This window comes from Dunckerocampus dactyliophorus, chromosome 15, assembly GCF_027744805.1.
Source record: "Dunckerocampus dactyliophorus isolate RoL2022-P2 chromosome 15, RoL_Ddac_1.1, whole genome shotgun sequence".
Taxonomy (NCBI): Eukaryota; Metazoa; Chordata; class Actinopteri; order Syngnathiformes; family Syngnathidae; genus Dunckerocampus; species Dunckerocampus dactyliophorus.
The window spans coordinates 6,761,267-6,787,149 of record NC_072833.1 but is presented as its reverse complement, the minus strand read 5'-3'; the positions used below and the strand labels follow the sequence as shown (position 1 = coordinate 6,787,149).

The 25,883-nt window shown below is 40.7% G+C and overlaps 2 protein-coding genes across 2 annotated transcripts in view; one reads left to right on the top strand and one right to left on the bottom strand.

Annotated features, from left to right (window-relative positions):
• Nucleotides 1-56: 56 nt before the first annotated feature.
• Nucleotides 57-5,329, bottom strand: phyh (phytanoyl-CoA 2-hydroxylase). Its single transcript, XM_054753853.1, has 9 exons — nt 5,171-5,329; nt 4,680-4,729; nt 4,276-4,386; nt 4,027-4,195; nt 3,879-3,960; nt 3,623-3,804; nt 3,411-3,560; nt 2,476-2,610; nt 57-532 (listed from the first exon to the last, which is right to left on the bottom strand). The coding sequence occupies exons 1-9, from the start codon at nt 5,234-5,236 to the stop codon at nt 479-481; spliced, it is 999 nt and encodes a 332-aa protein (XP_054609828.1). The 5' UTR covers nt 5,237-5,329; the 3' UTR covers nt 57-478.
• Nucleotides 5,330-6,624: 1,295 nt separating this feature from the next.
• The window catches only part of cdk17 (cyclin-dependent kinase 17), a 33,151-nt gene continuing 13,892 nt past the window's right edge, over nt 6,625-25,883 (top strand). The window contains exons 1-2 of the mRNA XM_054752594.1: nt 6,625-6,931; nt 24,055-24,199. Of these exons, the coding sequence (XP_054608569.1) occupies nt 24,073-24,199 (127 nt within the window). The 5' untranslated portion in view covers nt 6,625-6,931; nt 24,055-24,072. The remainder of the gene's footprint in view (nt 6,932-24,054; nt 24,200-25,883) is intronic.

Genomic DNA, 25,883 nt, shown 5'->3' with positions numbered 1-25,883 from the left:
TATAAGCAGCAATTCCTGTTTATTCTTATTATTAAAACATGACATTATTCATTGTAAAAACAACAAGCACCCACCCTACTGTACGTCCTCCCTCAAATACATTTGTAAGGCAACTTAATCTTGTATATTATATTCAAGTACCGTACTGCAGATTATTACTTCTGGCCCCCAGCCCCCCGCTCGCACGTTCTCATTTTTTCTTGAACATGCCAGAACCCATCTTTCTCAAACCTTGCCTATTCTGTTAGGCCAGGAAGTGCAATTTTATGTTGTAAAAGGCTGCAAAACCAAAGTTAGTACTGTTTTATACATGACTTCACTAGGAAAATAAACTCAATTAAAAATGTCATTTTAAATTCATATGTTTTCATCCTCAAGAACAATCTTAACTAGTCTAAAGACGCCCTATTGTTTTTTCTGCAATCACTGCAATCGATTTGATGCAAATCTCGGCTCAGTTTGTCGTCTGAAGGCCACTTTAGAGTGTGTGTCTCTCTCCCCGCACCAGGCGACCTCTGAAGGCCCAGGTATCCTGCAGGGGGAGACAGATAACAAGTCAAGAGAGTTAAAAGCCAGGGCTGTCAAAAATTATTAACTATTAACTAATTTATTTCATTATATATGTTCATTTTTTTTTCTTTTTAAAATGTTTTGCGTCATTAATGCATTTGCACCATGTCAGGTCACATCTCTGTTATGACGACAGACGGAGCCACAATAGCGTCCCCACAGAGGTACACGGAGTCTGTCGCTCATTAGTAACTTTATTCTGACTTGAACACATCAAGAGCAGTGCAATTCCAACACTATATATTTATCTCCAACTCGCAAACACATCTCTAGTCCCTCTCGGAACGACACTTCCTTATTGTCACCAGAGGATCGCGAGACGCATTCGCTGACACGCTGGAAATCACAACATCCTTTTTATTATGCGTGTATGTGCGGTCTAAATAAACAGAAAGACAGAGAAAAACAGTAAGTGGATATTCTTTTCTCTCGCTAATGTAACTCTCACTGCGGATGTACAATTTGCTGCATTCAAGTATGCTTGGAAATCCCAGATAATACAGCTACGCTCGGAACATCTGAATTCAACTTCAATGGCGTGGTGTCTTTGAACGCAACCCTTCATGGCTCATAATAACGCTCATAATAAGTGTGATTCTGCTATACTAGCGTTAGACTAGAGCAGGGGTGTCAAACGCGTTTTCACCGTGGGCCACATCGCAGTTGTGGTTACCCTCTTTTTACAATTCTATATTTAGAATTTCGTTAATCAATCATTACATTCATTTTTCATTAATAACTAATTAAAAATAGTCATTTTAAATTGGATGTGACAGCAAAAACATATCATGTTTTCTGTCAATATTGACAACATTGTCTTTTTGATTAAAAAAAAATTAAGTTGTTTTTGTTAGTAATATTAATTTTATTTTTACTTTAATATATTATTGTATTATTTATTGTAAATGTAACGGTAAATGTTTATTAAATTATTGTAAAAATATGTTTTAAATATAAAATTTGTACTTATTTAAATATATTTATATTAATTAAAATATTAAATTACAGCACACATATAAAAATACATACACACAGTAGTATAAGTATAAAAGTAAAATTATGAAAAATAAAGCTTAAAAAAGTAAAGACAAAGTTAATATTAATAACAAAATTACAATATATACACAAATATTTTTTTACAATATCAAAATAAGTGTGCTTTTGACATGCATTATTTCAAGGCTTTCGCGGGCCACATAAAATGATATGGCGGGCCAAATCCGGCCCCCGGGCCTTGAGTTTGACACCTGTGGACTAGAGTCTCACGTTAGGCAAATAGATTTTCAGACTCGTGTGCTATCTTTTAGCTTGATTAAAACGTTCAGTTTATCTAGAGCTGTTAATAGACATAAATATATATAATTGTGTCCTGTCATGTATCTTTCTGTTCATACAATACAGCAAAAAACGGGCATATCTGTCACACATAGTGACAAATGGTGATTAATCGTGATTAATTCATTTAAAAACGGTGATTAATTTGATTAAAATTGTTCATCATTTGACAGCCCTATTCAATAAAACCCTCTAAATTTTGTTCAATGGAACCTAGTCGCTCTCAAATAAGTGCCACATGCACTTACTGTATGCAGTTCTCTCTTGACACAGAAACGATAATCCTCCGTTTAATGTGTGACTAGTAAAACAGCAACTCACCCTTTTAAAACAGTTCAACTGAATGGTACACACTATTCATATCTACATATTGCATTACAGTTAGCTTTTGCAGCTATCCTGACTTGGACTAACTCCATTTTATCTTCTCTTCTTTCTCTTTTGTACAAAACAAGAGAAATTCCCATATTTGGGCCCTCATTCTTGTCTTCACTATGGAAAAGCTGATCCTGTCCCTGGCCTCTATGCTTTTAAGTGTAGACATTGGATCACATTGGGGTTGTGTCGGACCTGGAAGGTGATACCAGCGGCCATGGGGTATTTTCTGGCTGCGAGCTCCTTCACTTCATTCTCGATGTTTTCCTGCGTAGTTCCCTTCACGTCGATGTAATAGCAGTCAGAGCTGGCGTAGTGGCAAGAGATGGCCTTGGAAAACACACAAGACGTCAGCTATTAGAAGAGGATACAACCGTCAATGCTGTGATTATAGCCTGGGCGTTTATTGGAAGCAGGCGATTATATCTGAAATGTGAAAACTCAATACTTTTATCCCTTGTTTATCGCAGTTAATGGGTTCCAGACTCTACCGTGACAAGTGAATTTCCGCAAAGTAGGGTTCCTTATTTATAAATAGAATATTTTCGTCGTTAGAGCATAGAAAACCTGTTTACGACCTTCTAAATACGTCTTTTAACGTTATCAGAGCCCTCTGGACTAGTCACCTTTACACTCGTATCACTCCTATTACTCAGTATCGTAGACATAATAAGAGAAAATAAGGCACAATATAGACTCACACATGTTAGCATGAGGAAAGTTCCTTGTTGTTGCACCTTTTTTAGTGTCCGTGTCTGTACAGTACTTCCTGCTTTGGCTGTTGTCTCATCAATGTAGCATTACTGACACCTAGTGACCAATGTAGAACACTACATATCACAACAAGTCAGTGTCTTCTGAATGCCTTATATTTGTATTTTAGTTCATTTAGCCTTGTTATGCTTGAAAATGACTTAATCTAGGATACATAAAATGTGCTTAACTATGCATATTTGTGACTAATAATATAAAAATGAATATAGTTTGAAAAACCGTGAAGCTATGAAATTTGAAGCGCAAAGTGGCGAGGGACGACTGTATGTATAATAATTTTATGCTACGTTAATGGAGCATTTACGCTAGTCCGTTTATTTATTTATCATGAAGGGGAAATACAATCTGTGTAGTACCTTACGGAAGCCTTGCGTCTTATTCATGCCAGAACCGTGGATCAGCAACGGGTGGAAAAAGACCGTGTCTCCCTTCTCCATCTCCAGGTGCACCCGGGGCTGCTGAAGGTTGTAGTCACGCACTCCGTGGTACATCTTGTTCACCCCGCCCTTTCAACATAGGGTACTTAAGCAGCACGTGCTATTTTATTTCTATTATTAAGTGTCCTTACCTCCCAGTCTGGGTAGTTGTGCTCCTTCAGTGTGTCTGTGTGTGTTCCTGGCAGGACCACCAGGCAACCATTTTGCTTGTTCACCCGCTCCAATGCTGTCCAGGCGCATACAATCCGGTCCGCTGGTCGGAATGGGAAGTAATGCAGATCCTGATGCATCGGGTGACGGGATGTTTTCTTTCCTGCACATCCACGCCTCAATGAGCCTTTTTAACACTGTCGCCTTTTGTTTTTGCAGACGTGGGAGCATCCATACCTGCATCTGGAGGCTTATTGATGAGCATGGTGTGCATAGCCATGATGTTGGGTCCAGTGAAGCACTCCACATACTTTAGAATCTACCAGGCAGAAGGTCAGTTTTTTATCCCTGCTTCCTGGTGGTTGAATTAGAGAGTCTTTAGTACCTGTGGTAAGGTGCAGTACCGGAAAAGTTCAGGATCCTCCTGGAAGTCCTGAAGTTTGGACACAGCTCTCTGATCAGGAACAAACTCGGACTTGGCGATGGCGACGTCTCTCATCACGACCAGACCGGGAACGTTGACTTCCTGTTGAGAAATTCGCTGAAACTCCTTCCTGAAGAGAATTCCAAAGGTGACTCGATTTCATGTGTCATTTTGAAAGCGTCGAACTACATGTGAGAGACTGACTGTCACCTGAACACGTCGATGTCCTCATCAGACACCAGATTCTTGACAACAAAGAAGCCATTTTGCTCATAGAAGAGTCGCTCCTCTGCAGTCAGCAGGTCATTATCCAGCGTGTATCTAACAACAAAGTATAAAAATGGATGTAATTGCAATTAAGCCACCTGTCTTGGAGGTCCGATACACAAGCTTTGTATCTTGCAAAGTGGTGTTTCTAATGTTGTGGGAACTGTTTTAGCTGACAGAAGCATTAGATCTACTTTGACCTTGTCATATGACTATGTTGGTTGTCTGTAATAGACATTGTGTATTACTAATATATTATAAAAAGGACAATGACAAACACAGATGATGTAACCGTGCCGATTATGTAACTTCCGATTATGTAACATGCACTCAAGGTGTTTCCTTACCTGAGTTTCTGCGGGTAAGGGCTGACGGTTTCAGCAGAAGTGAGTGCAGCCTGAAGGTGGTCAAGTCAAAGATAAAACCATACACATTTTTAATTAAGACAAATGAACGCAAAACGTGTTGATATGTTGAAAGTCCTCACTGTAGACACCATAATAAGACATTTATAAGAGTATATCAACATTACGTTGCGCTCCGGGGTGTCGCCATTGCATATTTATTTCTACTAGTTCTGCACAGAATGATAATATACAGCGTCCAAGTGCACTCGTTATTGAAAATAAGCCTGCTATACCTCGCCGGGAACATACTGTATAAGTAGGAAGCTTAATAATACCGTTGCTCTCTTCCAGGAGGCCAGTTTGTGTCCAGTAGGACTCCGGCCTATGCTACCAGCACTGCCGGCGGCTCGATGCACAACTTTCGGCTCCACAATATCAGCCAACGGAGGCAACACGAGCCAATAAAATTAGCTCCAGGAATGAAAGGATACCACCACAGCCGGCGACCGCTCAAGATGACCGATCAACAGCCGGAGCCTCTCCGCAGCCCGCGACATTATGCTTTATGTCGTCGTCGTCCCGCGATGTGGAGGACCTGCAGCCTCGGTGATAGTGTGTGGAAGTAGGTCAGAGTACATTGTGCCTTTACTCTAAATATATTTAGAATATGCAGTCAAAATTACCCCAAAACATTTATGCAGTATCGTTAGTTGCAAATTATTATTATTATTTATTATTTTTTCTTGTTTACTATTTGTCAGTGGGTTACAATTAATCGTGTTACAGGCATTGCGTCATTGTATCCACTAGAGGGCTCTCTGTCACCAACTTTCTGAGCAAACCTTTGGGTACACCTACCCGTTCTAATTTCTAATAGAACCAGGGGCGTATTTAGTCATTTGGGGGCCAATGACTTAGTCATTGGCCCCCAAATGACTAAATACGCCCCTCCAACGCCTTCTTTTTTATTATTATTAAATGTGAGTATGTAATTTAGGCTAGCTGCATAGCCATGTTTAAATACCCCCACACCCATTAAAATGACTTTAGATTGGCATCATTGGTTTTCATGAGCATTGGCAGTGGGATTGATAAATTAAACACAGTAGTTTGTCGGCGTGGTACTACAAATTTTGATATCGATCCGAAACCAGGTAAATACAGGTACAGATGCATTTTACATTATATTATTGATCACTGAACAATTTTGTAATTTTGGCTTGCATTTGTTGATCATGATTAGCATCAGAATAAAACACAGGACAAATATTTTAGGCAAAAACTACGAACCAAATTATTTTTGAACAATATATAAAGGCTGCAAACACATAAGACAATGTAACAATATCAACAAAACAATACTGTTATTTGCTTTTATTACAGACAGTTGTTTGAGGAAAAAAGAGTTAATGGTCCAAAATAGCTACACAAAAGCAAAAACTATAATTGCCTCTTTCAAATCTTTTGGCTTTTTGCCCCCAAAGCACTTTGTCAACAATATATAAATGAACAATATGAACAAATGGTATTTTTTATAATTTTTTCATATTGTCACGTTTTTTATATGCCGCTACTATGTAACAGCAAAAAAACCCACACAGATATTCATAAAAAAATAACAGAAAAAATATCGAGCTTATCAAACTCATATCGACCAATACGGATACTACCCTTGGTATTGATCTATTAATATTTGAATCGATGCGCTCATCCCAGTAGGTTGCCACCAAAAATCACAGACTTACATTTTTAAAACAAAATAGCAAAAAATGTACAAGTGATATGTACAAAGGTAATTTTCCTTATTGGTATATACTATATATTGGTATATATACTATATACCAATAAGGAAAATTACCGTTTTTTTTTAAGCATTTTGTAAGCGGATATTGCAATGCTTTTGTTTTTCAAGCTAACAGGAAGTTGCTTTACCGTCCTACTCACGCTTGACAGACAGCCCTCCCGTCAAGTCGACGGTGGAGAGCAAAGCGATCCTCCTCCTCCTCCTCCAGACTCTTTAATCTGCTTTTGCCGCCACACAAACGGCTTTTTGGTAGCTTTGCTCCGTCGTCCGGTCTCTGTTTGAGGACACCATTTATTTTCTCTGCCAGATCGCTTACGACCGGAACCGAGCAAGAGCCCTGTGTCTGTTTTTTTGGGTCTACTTCAGTGGGCGGATACAGCGGAGGTGGGCATCCGGGCCTGGCAGCTCCGGCGGGTCCGCTTGAAACGACGGAATTTAAAAATTTCAGGTAATTTCTCTCAAAGGTTATGTTTGGATAAGCTTGCATTCTGTTTGATAGCAGAGTCCGTTACGTTACTGTAAATTCGGCTCTGAAGACGAGGTCGAGACAGAGGTTTATAGTTACTAAAATGGCAACACAAGAAGAAACAGAATGCGGTCGCATTGGAGCCATTGCAGTTTTGACAAGTGTTTTCTGTTTTGGTTTGTTCTGTGTTGTGTAAATATTGTGGTTTGTTTCCATAATGTGTGTATTTTGGCACACGTTGTGTCTGGGTGTATTTGAAAATGTACAGTATGTTCCTGATGGAACTGCATTTCTGTACAGTATAAGGTTTAGATTGCCTTGAAGGCAGTCATTTGAATGCAACTTATAGACTTATTTTACAGCAAAGCTTTATAAATGTTGGTTGGTTTAATTTATTTTGAACATGCATACATGTTACATGTTACATTGGACTACATCACATTTTACAATTCACAATTCTACATGTCCAAAAAGGAGTAGGAAGAAGCAGAGCTTATAGAGCTATAGGAGTTAAGGTTTGTAAATCAATATAAATAATGTATAGGATATTAAAATAGTGAATATAGAAATAATTGATGAAGAAATTAGTAGTTGACAGTAATATGATAATGTGCTGCCCAAATAAGTCACCTGTGGACATTTTTTGCTTACACCAAGTCAGCTGGGATAGGCTCCAGCGTACCCCCGCGACCCTAATGAGGATAAGTGGCATAGAAAAAGATGGATGGATGTTCCAGTGTGTTACATTAATGTAGCTCTATCGTGAAGCTGTTATCACATCTCTACGCTTCCCCCAAACTGACTGATGTATGTCTGACCCCGATTTGCTTCTACTGTCCTTCACTGGGAACAACTGGGCATTCATGTGTCTGCACCAGCTTGTGTTCTGACCCACATCCACATGTAGACTATTGAGAGTAGCACCCCCCCAGAGGACAAAGTCATTACCTTGATATCCCCTCTGCCAGTAATTGTTGACCCTGATATCCCCTCTACCAATAATTGTTGGGTCATAGCAGTGCTTGATCAATCTGCATTTTGTCACATACAATACAGCAGGGTTATTATTCAGGATCTGACACACACTCTGTCCCGTGTGGAACTGATGGACGAGGACAATGTCTCAGAACAATAACGCTTTCAAGCTCCAGCTCGGGTTTGAAAAATGTAAAGCGTCATGTGGTAGAACTCCACTGGGGGATTGTTTTGACCTTGTTGGATGCTGTTTGGCTTGGTCATGTATCACGTGTGGGTGCTTTCACACTTGTCAATTTTGGTGCGGTTAAAGCAGACTAGAATCTGTTTACTCTGCTCGTACGATTCATTTGGTCAAGGGCGGACACAGGACCAAAAGGACTGCACCAAACAGCCTGGGAGATGGGCCTCGGCCAGAGAACTCTAGTCCAAAGTGAGGCAAACATAAACGCCGACCACTCCAACAGACCAGGACACCGGCTATGATGTCACCAAGTAATGCATAGCAACACTCAACAGAAAGCTTGCGTGAAAATCAACAAAAAACAAGATTTAATGTCAGCCCAGAAGCGTAAACAGAATAGTTAAACAAAATGGATTGTGTTGCAGTGAAGTTGTCTGAAAGGCTCAGTGTTTCCCATACGTTCCACCACAAATACATTTGGACGTCCACAAATAGATTTGGCACTACCTGTTCGCTAGGGGTGTAACGTTTCACATGGATGTATTGAACCGTTTCGGTTCTGCATGTTTGGTTCGGTCGACTTGCGTACCGCTTTGGTTATATTTCATGCTATTTTTCTCATTAAATGTATTACTAGAGTGATCTAAGCACTTTGCGTGGAACAAAAGTCCTGTGAACAAATTTCCGCACGGACTCCTCTGAGTGTCGGACACTACTGATTGAGAGGGAGGAACAGTAGTAGTGCGCAGACGTGACAAATGGCATCATGGCAAATGCAAGCGAGAAGCCTGAGCTGGAGGACCCGCCAATCTCACGACGGTCTCCTGTTTGGGAACACTTTGGCTTCCCCATTAAAATTACAAAATTCAAGAGAGTTTTATTGTCATGTGCATGGTAAAACAGCAGTTCTACTATGCAATGAAAATCTTATTCTGTTCATTCTCCCAAGAAAAGAAAGAAAACACAAGAAAGAATAGGAATAAGAACATAAGAAACATAAACATATATACCAATAAATTAAGCAACAACAAAAAGAAGAGGCATTACGGATATACGGATGGACAAAGGCAAGTGGATAAATCCAAAGTTGGGTGTCGACATTGTTCCACGGGTATCAGGTATGCTGCAGCAAACACGTCTAACATGTTGGCGCACTTAAAGTGGCATCATCCGGCAGTGAATGTTACATCTTCAAGAAAGAAAACCAGCTTAGAACAAACACCGACGTCAGCATATAAACGTCAGCATATAAACAACCTCTAGCAAGTAACTCTGACCGGGCCAAAGCAGTAACACATGGTATTGGAGTTTTTATAGCCACGAGATTACATCTATATTCAGTTATTGAGTGCTGGTTTAAGTCCAGTCATGGAAAAAAGTTTCTTGTTCATTTTAATGCCTGATACAACTAAAGGTACCTTTTGTTTGGACAAATCGTATAACAATGACAACAAAAATAGCTCATAAGAGTTACATTTTTTGCAGTACAATGCTATAGGTATTCATGTAAGAACTTAAGCGATTTTGGTTATTATCAAGAAAACCATGGAAGTTGCTAGACATCAGCTTTTAAATTAAACTCGTATGAGCTATATTTGTTATCATCATTATATTTGTCCAAACAAATGTACCTTTAGTTGTACCAGGCATTAAAAGGGTCAGTAAAGTGAAGAAATCATCATTTTTTTCCATGACTGTATATGATTCAAGTTCTTGAACCTCGCTACGAAATACCATCACGTCCTCACTTTAGCCAGAAAGTTACACCAGCATTTTATGAAAAAGCTAAAAGTGATGCCGTCAACGACGTCCGCTATTTTACTTACCACAGATGGTTGGACTACACGTGCAACAGAGAGGTACAGTATTTAACTGTAACTGTCTATTACATTTCGCCACAATGTTTAAACAATCGTTTAAATACAACTGTTTATTCTATTATTATTATTATTATTATTATTATTAGTCTCATTTATTTGAAATATCACCCAAATGGGTCGCTTTTATTTTATTTTTTTTTTTAAAGTTCTGTTTGGATATTTTTAAATAAACGCATTTAAAGTAATTTTTTCTCCCTTTTTTGTCCCGAAAATGAACCGAACCAAGCACTTCAAGAAACTGAACCGAACCGAAATTACATTTTAGTGTACTGTTACACGCCTACTGTTTGCCCTCGCTCATAATGGGACTGTCTTGAACGTAGCTTGCTGTTACAACTCTGTACAGTAGGTGGTGGTATGCATCGTAACTCTGCTTCTTAACACACCTCATACGACCTTGGTCTGCCTGAAAATGTACCGGACTACAAATGTGAAAATCTTGTACAGTCGTCCCTCACACTGTCGCGGTTCGATTATCGGTCCCTCAGTCTATCGCAGGTTGTCAAAAATTAATTCCTTAATGAGCTCTTTTGTGGTTGACGATGGCGTATTATTAGTCAAAAAATATTGAAAGACAAGTGTATATGTAGTATTCTGGCCACAAGGCGTTAGTAATGTTCCATTATTCAGACATGACATTACATTAACGCCACACTGTATGCAATCAGCCATGGTATATCTGACATGATATAGTGAAAAGAATTTCTCCTCCCATTTCGTGTTTTTGGCTTCTTTGTCCTTCTTCCCACTCCATTTTAAACCCTTCCTTAAGTTTATAATACAGTGAATAAATTGGAGGCTAACTTGTTAGCTCGCTAGCTTACTTAATGTTTAAAGCCATGACCGTCTCTTGTGTCCCTGCAGTCATCCCGTAGCCTGCGCATTACAGTTTAGCAATGTGGTGTAAGCAAAGAATAATAGGAGTGTAAAGGTGACTATAGGGGTGTTATTTCATGTCTACAGGACTCAAATAGTAAAGATTGCATTTAGAAAGTCAGAATCAGGTTTTTCTATGCTCTGTAAAAATATCCCATTTATTAATATTGATGCCTACTTTGTGAAAATTCACTTGATTTTCCTTGGGATTAGTAATGCTTAACAGAAAGGGTGCAGCAACACTATAGGAAATATGGAGTCCTGTGGGTTTTTGTTTTGTAACTTTGACCACTGGGTGTAGTGCTACAGTGCATCATGATGAGAGGTATTTATATTTTGTCTATAAGCCATGTGTGATGGACACGATATTATAACCCGCCCTCAGTGTGATGCACTACAATTCTCAAGGATCGTCACGCCCACAATGCTTTGCTGTAAAGCTGACTGTGCTTGCTAATAATGATCAGCCTCTAAAACACTGTTGCTATTGACAACCGCTCCAGCTCTCGCTTTTGTCTTTCTCTCTTTCTGGTTTACATAACGCTGACATATTTGTTTTTTTCGTGTGCACTCATTAGGATTTGTTTGCTTTTACATGTTAAACTTGCCACTTTTATGGCGTTAGAGTGAACACAATTAGTAAAGCATGGAACACACAAGATGAATTATGTTAGCCATGCATGGAATGTGGTGTGCTCTGAGTTTATTCTACTAGTCTTTCGCTCTGTGTGTGTGTGTGTGTGTGTGTGTCTGTGTGTGTGCATGCTGGTCATGCTACATCAGAAAACTGACATAGTCATCTAATGATAGTCTACGTGCGCTTGTCATCCTCCATGAATGTTGTTGGGTGTCAGAGGGGATGTTTGGTCTTGTAGGATGATGCTTGTGTCAGCGCCGTTGTGTTGGCTTGCCTTTGTGCTCTCCCTCACACATTCCATCGTAACACTTACTTTTGTGTCTCGACAAACATGGTCTGCATCACAAAATGTTTTGTCCTCTTCCAGATGTGTGTGTTGAGCCGGGCGAGGGAGATTGGCTCATAATCTGCGGATTAAGTGGTGGCATTTGTTGGAGCAGCATCAGACGGGGATTACACACACACACACAGAATTCTGGTGGTCACATCAGCGCAAACAAACGCATTGCAACAAACGATGTCTCAAATGTGAGATTTTAAATGGCGGTCAAGGATTCAACCATGCAAGTTGTAGACTTCAAACTAGACGACGTAATCTCGTTTCTCTTACTTACCCTCTAATTTGGTTCTATTTTTGATGTTCCCTTTTAATCTCAATCAGGCATCTCTAATTACCTCTATTTATCCCCTGTGGGTTAATCATTGCCCATTGGTGAGGTCAGGTAAGCGCACTGCATGGTCAAGTGTCATGAAAACATGACCACAGACAGTTCAGTCCAGTCAATATGCACCTTATGTACTTTAAGAAGTGTTTATTACTGATGTTTTTCAGGCTCTGTGCCACCGTTGACTTGTTATACATGAAAGATTATTGGTTGTTGTTTGAAAGAAAGCGGCGGCTGTCTTCTGACACACATCGTCAAGGCCACTAGAATTGAATAGGACGGTCAACTCGGCATCCACTTTTGTAGTATGTCCTGCGCCGGTTTGGCTGCCATGATGGTGAGCAGAACCCAGAAACATTGCATTCTAAACGTGTTCTTGGCACACTGCTCAGCAATTACTTGCTCTAATAGACGGTCCAAAAGACCAGATTTGTCATTTTTCAAGTTCCCCCAAAAACAAAGACAGGTATGTGTGATATAAATGTTGTAGTTTTATAACACTGGTTGTTGGAAATAAACAGGACAGTGGACAAGACTCACAAAGTGTATATTGTGTGGGACTCCCACACAATATAGCTTAAAGGTAATTTGTTTATCTGGGTGATTTGTTGAATTCATGAAAAGTCAGTGACGATGATGATTTAGATTGTATCAGCTGATCAAAAGTTTAAGACCATTGCTCCACCGTTCTTGTTAATCACTTCAAAAATTCATTTGGGCATGCTCGATGCGAGTGTTTCCTCTCGTTCTCACCATCATGGCGGACTATCTGCTCCATGGCGTACTACACTCTGTTCCATTCATTTGCGGATGAGTTGAGAGCCCTTTTCAATTCTAGTGTCCTTGTTTGTCATACTCCACTTGTACTTATGTTTGATGTAAGTATAAACCAAAGGCTACGATGAAATTGCACATTATTGCAATTTTATGCCTTGTTTGTCTATTTTTACCAGCATTTTTAAAGTAATCATTACATTCTTCTTTATACGAAAGGTTGGTGATCCCATGTACATTTACACGTACGAAGCTAGCTAGTTATATAACAGGACAATAAATATGGTGAAGTTTCATGTAAAGGTGCTATTTTCAATCATGTTTGCATAGACCTGCATAAACACTGTAGTAATCATTGTAGGGCAGAAGTTGTCTCAGACAATCATGATCTCAATTCAAACAACATGTATGCATTTTATACTCTTTATGGTCTACCATAGTCTCCCTTTGTTGGTGATGCAACCTAGCTGTGTCCTCCTGAGTCTAAGTAGAGAATGATACAACAGCTACACAAGTACACTATGAGCAGACACATCCGAAAACCAGAAATGACACAATATGCTACCACACACTTCAGCAGCCAAAGGGGAAGCCCCATAACCTGCTTTGTAATGGTTCCTGCTGGAGGCTGCAATAATATATTGCAAAATGGATTTTAGGCCACATTGCCCATTCCTAGACTGCGGTGGCGAACACTGTAAAGGCTGCGATTGGTCGACTTTATTACATTATTTCGTTCAGAGGGTGTACAGCCCACCTTGGTGAACGACTCAGATTTTTGCAGTAAAAGTGATTGTTGTAACACACAAATTAGTTTTTTATTGGCCCGCATCACACTGTTGAAATACAATTAAACAAAAAAATGGGAAAATAGAGCAAATGTAAAGAGAAATAGCTGGGGGGTTGATTGTGCAATTGTCATGCAACCCTATTCCACAGACATAATAGTGTTTTTGTCATTTTCGGGCTCCAGAACATCGCGTAAACATATGGCCATAACCGTTTTTATTTTCATTTAAAAGTGGTGTCCCTTAAATGTCAGGATAATCATTTTGCCATAGCTGCTGTCTACTGCAGTTTGCCTGCAGGACAAATGCGACAAGCATATGGTATCAAATAAAACAAAATTCTGTACAACCTGTAAACAGTCTTCCCTCGTGAGCGCTGCAGGGTTGCAGGGCACTGAGAAATAGAACATTTGTGCCATCAAGTTTTTTTGCTCTCTGTCACCGTATTAGACAACTAGTAAGTGTGAAGGATGACTAAGCGGAATGTCATTCTTCATAGCCAAATGAACAAGATGCATCTTTTTGAAGACGATCCGCAGCACAGTTGGATCATTTTTTATCACTCCTGGACGATATAACCATACTGCGATATACTGTACATTGCAGCCAGTAAGGTCAATAATCAGTAACAGGTCTAAGAACAACTGACCCATTTACTTCTTTATGCATCTGGGGTATAGTTTTATCAACAATGTAGTGGCGGCTAGGCATAATATAGCAAGGTTCGAGGTGCCGAATTAAGCGTATAAACCCAACTTCAGTCACCACCGACAGGAGATGGTCATCTTTTCTGTGACAGCAAGTGTCTTCTTGTCATTTCTTGGGAGTTTTAAGTGTGATGCTGCTTCAATTGCGCAATGAGTGTGGTCATATTAAACCTCCGGTTCCGTGCCACCACGGAAAACTGAGTGCACTCAGCTGCCACGTCTTGCTACTCTTGCTAACACGTTGTTACGTCTGCTGGATAGACGTGCTGGGGTGGAATCGACTGCTTGTATGGGAGTGGGGGATATTGGGGATTTTATATAAACCTATACAAATTTTTTTGCTGGTAAATGGTCTTTCACTTGTATAGCGCTTTTACCTACTGATGAGCAGTCAGTAGTTCAGTAGTTCAGTATCTTGCCTAAGGATAGGATCGAAACCGCAACCTTCAGGTTGGGAGACGACCACTCTACCACCTGATCCATGCCACTCGATATAGCGGCCCGATATCCAATATCAATATCTGATTGGGCCACCTGTGCCTGTCAATTTAAACCTGCAATAAAAGCCTGTTGTTCCGGTGAACAAGTCTGGTGCTTGTCTCACTGAACAATTACTGACACCTAGTGGCCAATGTAGAATACTCCATTCACAATTTTAGTCGTCTTCCTAATGGCTTATATTTGTATTTTAGCTCATTAAGCCATTTTTATTAAAAATGCAGCAATGAATTGGTATCAATTTCCTTAATATTGGTGGATCAGCGATCGGTCGATCTTTACATATGAAACCGAACATATCCACCCATATTATCTGCCAGACTGACAGCTAGCATCCGAGCTAAAGCAAAAGCTAGAGGGAGCAAAGAGCAAGGCAGCGGTCCGCTGTTTTTGAGCAATGAAAAGAGCAAAGCTACTACAAAGAAAATGATGGCGTTCATGGCATTGGACGACCAGCCATTTTGGGCCACTGTGTACTTTATTTTTGGTAAGAGACTCACATAAGGTCTGCAGTAGGCCAAATTTATATCTTTTCTATTGCACATCGTTTGTGTTGCCCGTTACTCGTATACAATAAGCCAAAAATCATGTAAACTCTCCTTATTTGGTATGTTGTAATAAGATGCTAAAGTCTTTATGGGAACCTGACTTCTGGTCCAAGGACAGAAAAAACGTTCACTGGCTCGAATCACCCAACATGGCACCTTAAAGACATAACACCCGCTCCTGAGGGCCTGAAGGGTGAATGAAGGGTTATGTAACTTTAAGGGACGGGTTGCTCGATGGGTTAAACCCCATAAAGGAAGGAGGAGTCGAGAGTGTAAGTTTTGCTAATATGGTTGAGTATGTGTTAAAGTTAGATTGTGTATGTGTACTTAAAGTGAATCAATATCGACATTGAGCCTCTGTGTCAACACCGGAATGGAAGCAAAGCTTTTACTTGACTGCCACAGTCTTCCAGCCCACTGCGTTACACCAACAGTGTACAGATCATGTGGATGATGTTGGAACATTTGTGAAGATGCATGCATCAATGTTAATGCATCAGTCCTGCACCGCCAGATCTTTTGCTCAATGCATCAATACTGATGATTGGACTTTTACACACTCATTGTCAAGAGCACTCCAGTGTTAAATGTGCTATTTTTAGCTACCGAACAATGGCCTCCTGTCTGTCGTACGCGATGCAACGTTGCTGAGGTTGATTGCTGACTGGGAATTATGATTGACCCCTTTTAATTTGACTTGTTGTCAAGGATGTGCATCTCCACTAGTAACTAGATTGCATCGTGTGTACGCAAAAGCGTGACAGCTTCACATTCACAACCTCGTGTGTGTGGATTGATTGCAACGTGGATCTACAACCACTGATTTGAAGATCATCCCTTCTAGTTGAGAAAATGTAAGTGTATTTATTGCCTTTGGCGTGACCTCAAAACACACATATAACCCATGTGTTTGCTGTATATATGTAAAGCATTACTCTCCGTTATTGTATATGTAGTGTGTGTGTGTATGTGCGTGTTTTGTCCACTTGTTCTGTGGCCTGAAGGCTTTGTGTTTGTCATTAAGAGAGCGCCCGAGGGTAGGAATAGTTCGCCACGTGCTGTGTTTACATTTGTATGCCACAGGGAGACATTGCAGGCTTCATGTCTATAAATAACAAGTTCCTTTCAGCTTGGCCTTCTTCTTCTCCATCTTTATCTTCATTTTTCTTCCACATGATCTGTCTCCTGTCTTCATTGTGGTTATCCTGTTTTTTTCTCTTCTTTTTGTCCCTCCTTGTAGTAAATTATATTGCATACATATATAGTCATGTAAAAAAAAATGAAATTTGTGGCACCCCCTATGAGTTGTGCATAAAATGCTTTGGAAGACATGCTACCAATCATGTAATGCAGATATCCTAAATTTTGTATTATTATTAGACAAATGGGCGACTGTATTGGCTGTTAGTCCGCCCGTGCCTCTGCAAAGATGTTTTAGTTGATGGCAGCCATGTTTTTCAACCAGTCTTGCTCAGTTAGGCTTTCTCTTTGGCAGCAGACTACTTCCTGGTTCAAGTAGAATGATGAACAATGCCAGTAGGATTCTAGGAAGTGGAGGCTTCCATTGGTACCAAAACTGTGAAAATACAACCCTGTACCTGCACCTTTATCCAGAATCTGACCAAAATGTAATATGTTGTCATCAGCGTCACTTAAGGTACAACCAATCTGAATGAATAACATCTTAAACAATGCAAGTTTACCTGAAGATGTTAATAAAATCAGCAGAGCAAAGTATTGCCAGTATCAATTGGATCCACTTGACACTCTAGGACATTTATTTTCAATGTTCTTTTTTATTAATATTAACAGTACAGCCTTTTGAGCTATTGCTCGCAAATATTCCGTGAAGCCCCTGTGGGTCAGTCATGCTGAAGCTCCTTTTTTGGCTCCTCTCAAAACACACAAAAGGGTCTTTGAGCTGAAAGCACCCACTGCACCGGGCAGCAGTACTGATGCTGTTTGTGTGTGCTCTCATGGCCGCACAAACGGATGCTTTTGACAGTACTGAAAGCCTTTGTAACACTTTGAACACAAAAGACAATAATCAGTGTAAAAATGTAAAAATGCATAGAAAAGATGCTGTGACAGTCGTGTGAGTCAGCAATATCAGATGTAGGGATCCACCCATCCTGTTGACTAAAGGGGGGTGACACCTCTTGTCTTTCAAGTCTTTGTAGGGTTCTACATCATGTACACCAGTTTTTGTAATGTATACTGGCAAAAAAGGGAAACTCCCTCTGTGTGTGCGTGTGCTCCCCTGTGATCTTTATACGTAAATATGACTAAAATGAAGTTGTTTGGCTTGAGGCTATACGATCACCCCCCTAACCCAAAAAAAGACACACATTAGCACCTGTGCAAGGTCACATTTCAGCCTCTAGCTTTTTTTCTGCACCACCACTGGTGTTTTATCTAAAACGCTGTAGTCAGGAAACTGCGCCGGGTGTGGGAAGAGTCAGTCACAGTTACAGGATGTTAAGACTATTAAAATATTGGTTCTCAGAGAAAACTTGCTAAAATTTTTGGCGCTTGTTTGTCTGTGAGGTCATGAACACAAAATTATGTGGAGTGATACGCCCTTGGGCCAAGGAAAAGTTGATTAGAAGGAAATTGAAACAACATCAAAATCCAGGAAAGTTTGTTGGTGTTGCTAACTTTGGGAGACGAGGCTATTTTTCATATTTTTTTTATCAAAACTAAGACCCTACAATCTTTAAGAAATGTTTTATAATAGGCTGTTTTATAACAACTGCAATTTCAAACACAACATACATGATTATTCTTAAACTATTAGTGATACTCAGGGTTCAAAAGCTGTACTAAGCCGACATACAGCGTGGTTGGTTAACGTCAACACCTACAGTCATGTGAAAAAATTAAGACACCCCATGGTCTAAGTAAACAGCCACTATTTAGCTTCGTGTATAGTAGTAGTAGTAGTAGTGGTGAACAATGGCAACTGAAGTGACATCCACATCATTGATATAGATATCGGTGCATAATAACGCGCCACATTTCACTGTCTGCAACGGTAATGGCGTTGTTATAGAAATAGTACATTTGAAATAGTAATGAATTAGATTACCTCTTACTGGAAAATAGGGATGCTCTGATCAGGGTTTTATGCTGCCGATTCCGATACGATCATCCAGGACTGAAATCTGCCGATACCAATCACATGGGTTAATCGTTCATTCATTTTGTACAGTATGCTGCTTAATCCTCATTAGGGTCGCCGGGGTACACTGGAGCCTATCCCAGCTGACTTTGGGCGAGAGGCGGGGTACACCCTGGACTGGTCGCCAGCCAATTGCAGTGGATTAATACATTTTTCAATTTATTTATGATGAGTGCTGTTGGCCAGGCGTGCCGTATAAATGGGAAAAGTCAGGACAATTCCAAGGTTCCATGACTGTCAGGGGGCCAACAAAGGTTATTACTAATAAAATTAGTCATTAATAAGGGAGGGCAAGGTCATTTTTTTTCATGGGACCCAGAATTCCTTGCTGCACCCCTGCTACTGACTATATAAGATGAAAAAAGGAACCATAAAATCACCTTTATTTAGACAAAAACATATTTTACTTACTTTTTCAAGAGGACATATATCACTTGTGAAACTTCCAGAGGATGCCACACCTTCTTTAAGGAGACTTTAGATGTGAGAATTCATTGGTGGAGCTCTAGCAGGACTTGCAGGTAATGAGAGATTACTCGGCGAACCTGGTGTCTTCCACCGCTGAGAAAGGCTGGTCGTCTCGTCCGATTAATTCAATTATTTGCTTAGTCAGAGTGTTGTACACATGGACATTCAAATGGCGTTTCAAACCTTTTGAACGTGCAACCCCCGTAAGAGAGTTTTCGTGGCATGTGTTGGCAGTTAAGTTCCACACGACAGACATGATAGTTTTTGTTTTGGCACACGTGCGTACTGTGGAAGAAAGTGGGAGGACGACGCTGCCCAAGACATTAGTTAGGGCAAGACTCTATATGCACGCAGGGATCACTGCGGACTGCAATAGTACTAGTCAAAGGGGATCCGCTTTGTGATCGGCATTGAAAAGCATTTATAGTTTGTGATCGGCATTGAAAGGCATTTATCAGCATATCCCGATCACGTGATTTTTCACGGAAATCGGCTGATACTAATTGGTGGCTGATCGATCAGATCATCCCCACTGGAAAACAAGACATTTTTTAACACTGTTACTCCCAACACTGCATGTAATACAGATATTCTTAAAGTGTTATCGTAGTTAAATAAATGGCCAATGGCTTATGGGCAATTAGCTGCTCAGTCCCACCCAAGAAGCACTGCTGCTGCTGTTGCAGACCAAAGACCAGAATTTCCATTTCTTTTCATTAAATTTATTCATTGTTAGTTCAGGGTTATCACAGAGTATTTCTTCAAGGCCATGTGGAGCGTACTAAACTCTTCTTGGGTGAGCATCCTTTCTATCATTGCAGCCTTTATCACTTCCATCTCTTTCTTCTTCTTCTTCTGCACTTTGCATGGAGTGACGCTCAGGCAATGGTGGAGATTCCGCCTCTCCTTCTCCCACTGCAGTCCTCTGCTTGCCATCTTCTCTCCATTCGTGTGGGGTTCAGTGCAGCCTTCAGTTGCTTGTAATGCTCCATCAGCATGGCTAGATGCGCCTCCGAATATTTTGACGAAGCCCTTGATCTAACTCGGGCTATCCAGAGGAAGCTTACTCAGCTTGGTTCGGGCTCCTCTGAGCGCTTTCTTTAACCGTTTCAGCTCAGTGGCTTCATTCATTCATGTCCTTTAGCTCCCCAACCTCGTCACCCTCAGTATGCAACACCATAGTTATATTGTTAGAGACACAAACCATCTGAGGCACCTGGTGGGGGTGCTTCCTTTTTGCCGTGCTCTGGCGAGTTGTTTAGATAACCACGTCCGTGGAGATTTGGGTACTGGGATGTTTCTGTGGAGATGGTGTCCTCAAGTTAATACCCCATATATGCCCCCATTGTGCACCTGACCATGGTGCTGCAACATCCATCTGTGGCACCTTGTGGGGTGCTTCCCCCCTACAGTCCACTATTAACTCTTCTCTTCAATACACTGAGTACTGTGGCAGTTGGTTTCGAGATGGAAACTCCAGTCCTAACCCCCAAATAGGACTCCTTGGTGCACACTGAAGCCTAGGTGGTGGACCTTTGGGTTCATAAGACAGTTGAGCACAAGGTGGTGCAACTGCCTCTTTTGTCTGCCTTGAGGTCTTTCAGGTGCATGTTGTGGTCTGTCTCCCGCTGGCCGTTGTGGTGCACCATCATGTTTTCCCTGGAAATAACGAGTCGTAAACTTAAAATACCGTTGTTTTGTTTTTGCATTTCTTCTGAGAGTAGCCGTCACCCTGTTGTCTTATGCTAACATGATACATACTTTGATAACACACCATGTCAAAATAACCTCACGATGCATCCTTGGACAAGAGAAGGACCAAGAATTCCTTTTTTGGCTTGTTTCTCCATACTTATCTCCAGTATAGTAACGGACAGGCCCCAGTTGTATGGAGGAAGCTGGAAAGTCTTTTTAAATGTGATCGTTGAACAAACAGACAACCTACTTTTAACCAATAAAAATCATCATGACAGAGAGACAAAGAAGAAAATGTTCCTTTTTTATCCGCTCCAATGATGTTATGACCACATCGTAAAACATTCTAGGGATTATAGTCAATAACAGAAAGTACATTTGCTGGGGAGGTTTGTTTCTAAACTGATACCGATGTGTAGTTTCTGGATGTTATATTTTGGACTCCATTAATTTGCATGGTCATGAAGGAACACGGCGTTGCCTCACTGTTATTTTCTCAGAAGCTTTGAAGACTCAAGCTTTGATTTTGGCTGCTAAAATCATTGCCCCTTTCAGTATGATGCGCTGCAGTTTGACATCACTGTAACGTAAACAGATAAACATTAATTGACTGTATCATCAAAACGCACCTGATGTTTTTGTAACACATTTTTGTAGCCATTTTATGAGTAATGACACCGCTAAATCAACTCGTGACTTGAACACTTTGTTTCATTGAGCAGCATACTGTACATGCCCACAGTCACTGGGGTGATTTCATGGCTCTCTAAAAAAACACAAAGGATGCCATTTTGTCTCCATTCTCTCTATTCTCGTCTTCCTCTCCTTGCAACCCTTAGCAGACACCCTAGCGGGTTGACTTTAAAAGACATCTCTCTCTGATATTCTTGGAAAAGAGGTGGAAGAGAAGGCGATGGAAGGTGAATGTGTGTAATTATTAGCCTAGTAATTAGGTGGCGTCTTGGCGGCCTCTCCTGTGAAGTGTTCTCATACTTGACTACCCACGATGCCTCTGGGATGGGGAGATTCAGGGGGTTGGAGGGAATGTGGGTCCAAATTTCTTGATCTGCTGATGAAACAGAAAGACAGTCGGGGTTCTCAGTCTGTGCAGGATGCTCCAGCATTTCATTGTAAATTTTCACTCACACACACACACACATACCACATGTGTTACATGAGTCTTTGTGTGCTTTGCTGCAGAGATAAAATGCAGCTCTTTCCTTCAATAAATTGCCATAGCTTGTGTGCAGTTGTGACTTGACTTGTGTGTGTGCATATCAGCTCTACATGATGACAGAGCCACCAGGGTGGGCATGACACACTTTCCCTTCAAAAATAGGCTAATCACACAGCATACTGCATAGCGAAAACGTTCTCAATCGGACTACTTTTTTTTTTTAAGTCCTTCAAATCAGTTAGGTGAGACTGCTGATTTAAATATTTCCAAGGTCCTTATTTGCGGCGTTTTGATGCAAATATCTCACCAGTGAGCGTTAGTGTCCTTGTTTGTTCATGCTATTGTAGTGATCCTGTTTTTTAACTGTTTTATGACTATTAGGTCAACACAAGAAGTAGAAAGGTCGGTGAACTAGGACATCCTGATATAATGTTTCAGTGTGTCAACATTCATAATTGTGGGCAAAATACCTATTTTAACCCCCCACCACCCCCCACCACCACCAAATGTTGGATTTGGATTTCCACCAGGAACCAAATTCCTAGGAACTAATGTTTCTGTGACCCATTGTGTTTTGCGTTGGCACGCCTCATAGTAGTCACCCAGATATGTTCAGCACTACAAACTCTTACCTAAAGGCTCCCCAAACTTTTAAAAGCGCTATGTGCATAGGTGGGCCAAATTTAGTTCCTCCAAAATGGCCAGGAACTTCATTTCATACCCTGTACTTGCGGTCCAAACATGCATACTTGTAGTTCTGGGATTAAAGCTCTTGGTTCCGGGGTAATTTCCTGCAGTGGAAAAAGGGGGGACTTTTGATGATAGCTGAAATCAACTCATCTAGGAGTGTCCCGATCCAATATTGATATTGGATATTGGTCTAATACCAGCAAAATAAAACAGTATTGGATTATAACGGCCTGCATCTAAAATCTCTGATATCGGCACTCCGATACAAACTCTCCATTCCATACACCGCGCCAGCACTTCTATCCAGCAGCAACACTTCTATTCAGCACGCAGAGCCCTCGTGATAACGACACCAGCATGTGCTAGTATGTTTAGCAAGGAGCAAGGAGTGATGTCAGCTGTGTAGCAGTATGTAGATGTCCAAGCATCCCATTTTTCACCAATAACATCTTATCCTGAATTTCATCAGTTGTCGTCTAACGATTTTCACCAGCATTGCAGGCGACTGTTGCTATGGAATAACCATTAAAGTAATTATTGGGCTTTGAACTAGCAGTTGACACACAATACAAATGTATAAGACAACTGTTTGCTATCCAGGTCACCAAACACACACGTAAACTCACAGAGCCAGGCATGAGTGAGGCTTTTGCAGCGTCTGTTTATGTGTGAAGGTTACACATAATTAGATGGATTGTGTGGCGCTGCGAGAGTGCGTTCTCGCACATCTCGCACATGATTAATCACTTCCAAGCTCCACGCAGCGACACAGATGACAAACCGCTGAAGGGGATGTGTCATGTGTGGGGGCTGTCCGTGGCGAGGGAAAGGGCAAGAGGGGAGGAAAGAGATGACGGAAAGGGTCAACTTGTTTGGAGCTGAGGACATTTCTGCGTCTGTTTCCTTGCTGTGTTTCCTCCACTCAGCTCTGCCGTCTCCTCAGTCTGCACACACACACACACACACACACTCACACTCTTGACGGGGCGTTGACAGAGCAGCACAATGAGCAGGGAGCAGCTTGAGGGCGATTTACCAAGGTGTTTCCTGCAACCGCCGCTGCATCAACACACTCGTCTGGATCTTTCCGTCCTCCTCCAATTAGTTTAATCTCCTCAGGTTTAAAGTGAAAATAGCCCAGTTTGAGTTTGTCATCTTTTATTCATGCTTTGTTCATGTTTTATACATGCGCTGCTCAAGCATTTGCAGGGCGAATTAATATTGGATTATAGGAAGCCTGACTTCATTCATGAGGCTGGAATCCCCCACACTGCTCTCAAACACAAGCGGCAAGCCTGCCTTGTGAAATTGTGCTTTTTTTGTGTGTGACACTTAACCGTGTTGTATTTGCGTGTCTTGCAGGCTGTGCACTGCCCCGCTATGGAGAAGATGAAGAGGATCAAGAAGCGGCTGTCATTAACGCTCCGCTCAAGTCAGACCATCGATGAGTCGCTTTCTGAGCTGGCAGAGCAGATGACTATCGAAGATGGCGGCACAAAGGACAATGGTTAGTATCTGTGCCTGCGGAATGTCTAACAACATAAAAATTTAGTCTTTAAATGAAAATACCGTATTAACTGCAGAATTTCTCAGAGTTGCTGGGTGTGTGGTCTGGCAACACTGGCGTGAACAACTATGGCTGCAGGCAACCTACTAGTTTATTTTTAATTGACACCACAAGATGGCGGTAGCTGCATTGAAGTATCAGCAGCAGCTTTTATCTACTCTACATGAGCTTTAAAATGTTACTACTTAGCTATGGGTGTGAAACTCATGCATGTTACACTTGCCGTACTGTTGTTAACAATGACAGTGCAATTAATACAATGAATGCTGGCCTAGCAATTTACTCTCAACCACAATTACAACATTGGTTCTGCTGCTGCTGTGTTGTGCATTGTTAATAAATGACAGTAGTAGACAGTAGTCAGAGAGCTGTGTTTTTCTTTCCACTTTCTCACACACTCCAAGTCATTATGAAAATAAAAAAATAGGTTCTGATATATAATTACAGTAGACGCCCCTACAACGCAAATAATCCGTTCCGAGAACCTTTATGTTATAGGGTTTTTATGTTATACGAAGCGCAAAATACATGTAAATAGCCTAATCCGTTCCAAGATCTTCCCAAACTCACCCCTTTGGCACTTCAAAATATTCCAAGTCCACCAAATATAGTGGTAAAATACAAGAAAACGTTAGCATAAACATAGTAGAGTAAGATTCCGATATAAAATAAGGTAATAAATAAGATTACTGTAAATGAATAAAACTGAAAAACAAAAACAATCCTTCCGTTCACGAGATGTCTTGATCAGGAGCGCAAGTGGGGGCATACTGTGTGCTGTATAACTCAGCCAATGAGATGAGAGCGTAGGCGGTGCCCCGATAATCAGCCAGTGAGATGAGAGCGGAGGCGGTGCCCCGAAAATCAGCCAATGAGAGCGTGATGCGTCAGAAGGCGTCACCAAGTGTTAGTCTGAACTTGCACCGACTTGAGGCGTTAATAAAGTTGATTGAAAAAAAAAAAAGACTTGCACTGACTTGACGCTTTATGTTATATGGAATTTCTTCTGTAATACGAAGCAAAAACTTTACATAAATTCTTTATGTTAAGTGGAATTTATGTAAAAGGAGGTTTATGTTTTGCGAGGTACTAGTGTACTTTCTAATTAATTTTTTTTGGAAATAACAGCATTTTAAAATAACAAGGAACATAAAGCATTTCAAATAAAAAGTTCTCAATTTTGTAATAGAAGAGGCACAGTTAAGTTAAAAGGTCAAGGTCAAATTTATTGATATGGCACATTTCCAACAGTTCATCTTCCCAAAAGTGCTGTACAGCAGCCATTAAAACACAAAAACTACACAAACATATCCAGTGATAAATACAGTACAATTAAAAACCACAGTAAAACAATACACAAAAATAACTAATAACACTAATAAAACAGTATAGACAATGCCCAGGTTAACCTGTATTAAAAGCCAGTCCATAAAGGTAACACTTCATTAAGGATTTAAATGCTCCAGCATTTGTGCAGATCTAATGTTTAGGGTCAGGTTATTCCAAAGTCTAGGACCTGCAACAGAAAAAGCCCTATAACCCTGAGATTTAGGTTTAGATCTCGGAGCAGTTAAAAACAACTGTGAGCTGCACGTCATTGTTCTAGCAGGAATATAAACAGACA

What these genes read in the sequence shown, in the direction of transcription:
- phyh (XM_054753853.1), bottom strand. Translation starts at nt 5,236, where the DNA reads ATGTCGCGGGCTGCGGAGAGGCTCCGGCTGTTGATCGGTCATCTTGAG. An exon ending in CAATAAGCCTCCAGATGCAG is followed by an intron (nt 3,805 to 3,878) that starts GTATGGATGCTC and finishes GTGGATGTGCAG; the next exon opens with GAAAGAAAACATCCCGTCAC. An exon ending in ACAACTACCCAGACTGGGAG is followed by an intron (nt 3,561 to 3,622) that starts GTAAGGACACTT and finishes CTATGTTGAAAG; the next exon opens with GGCGGGGTGAACAAGATGTA.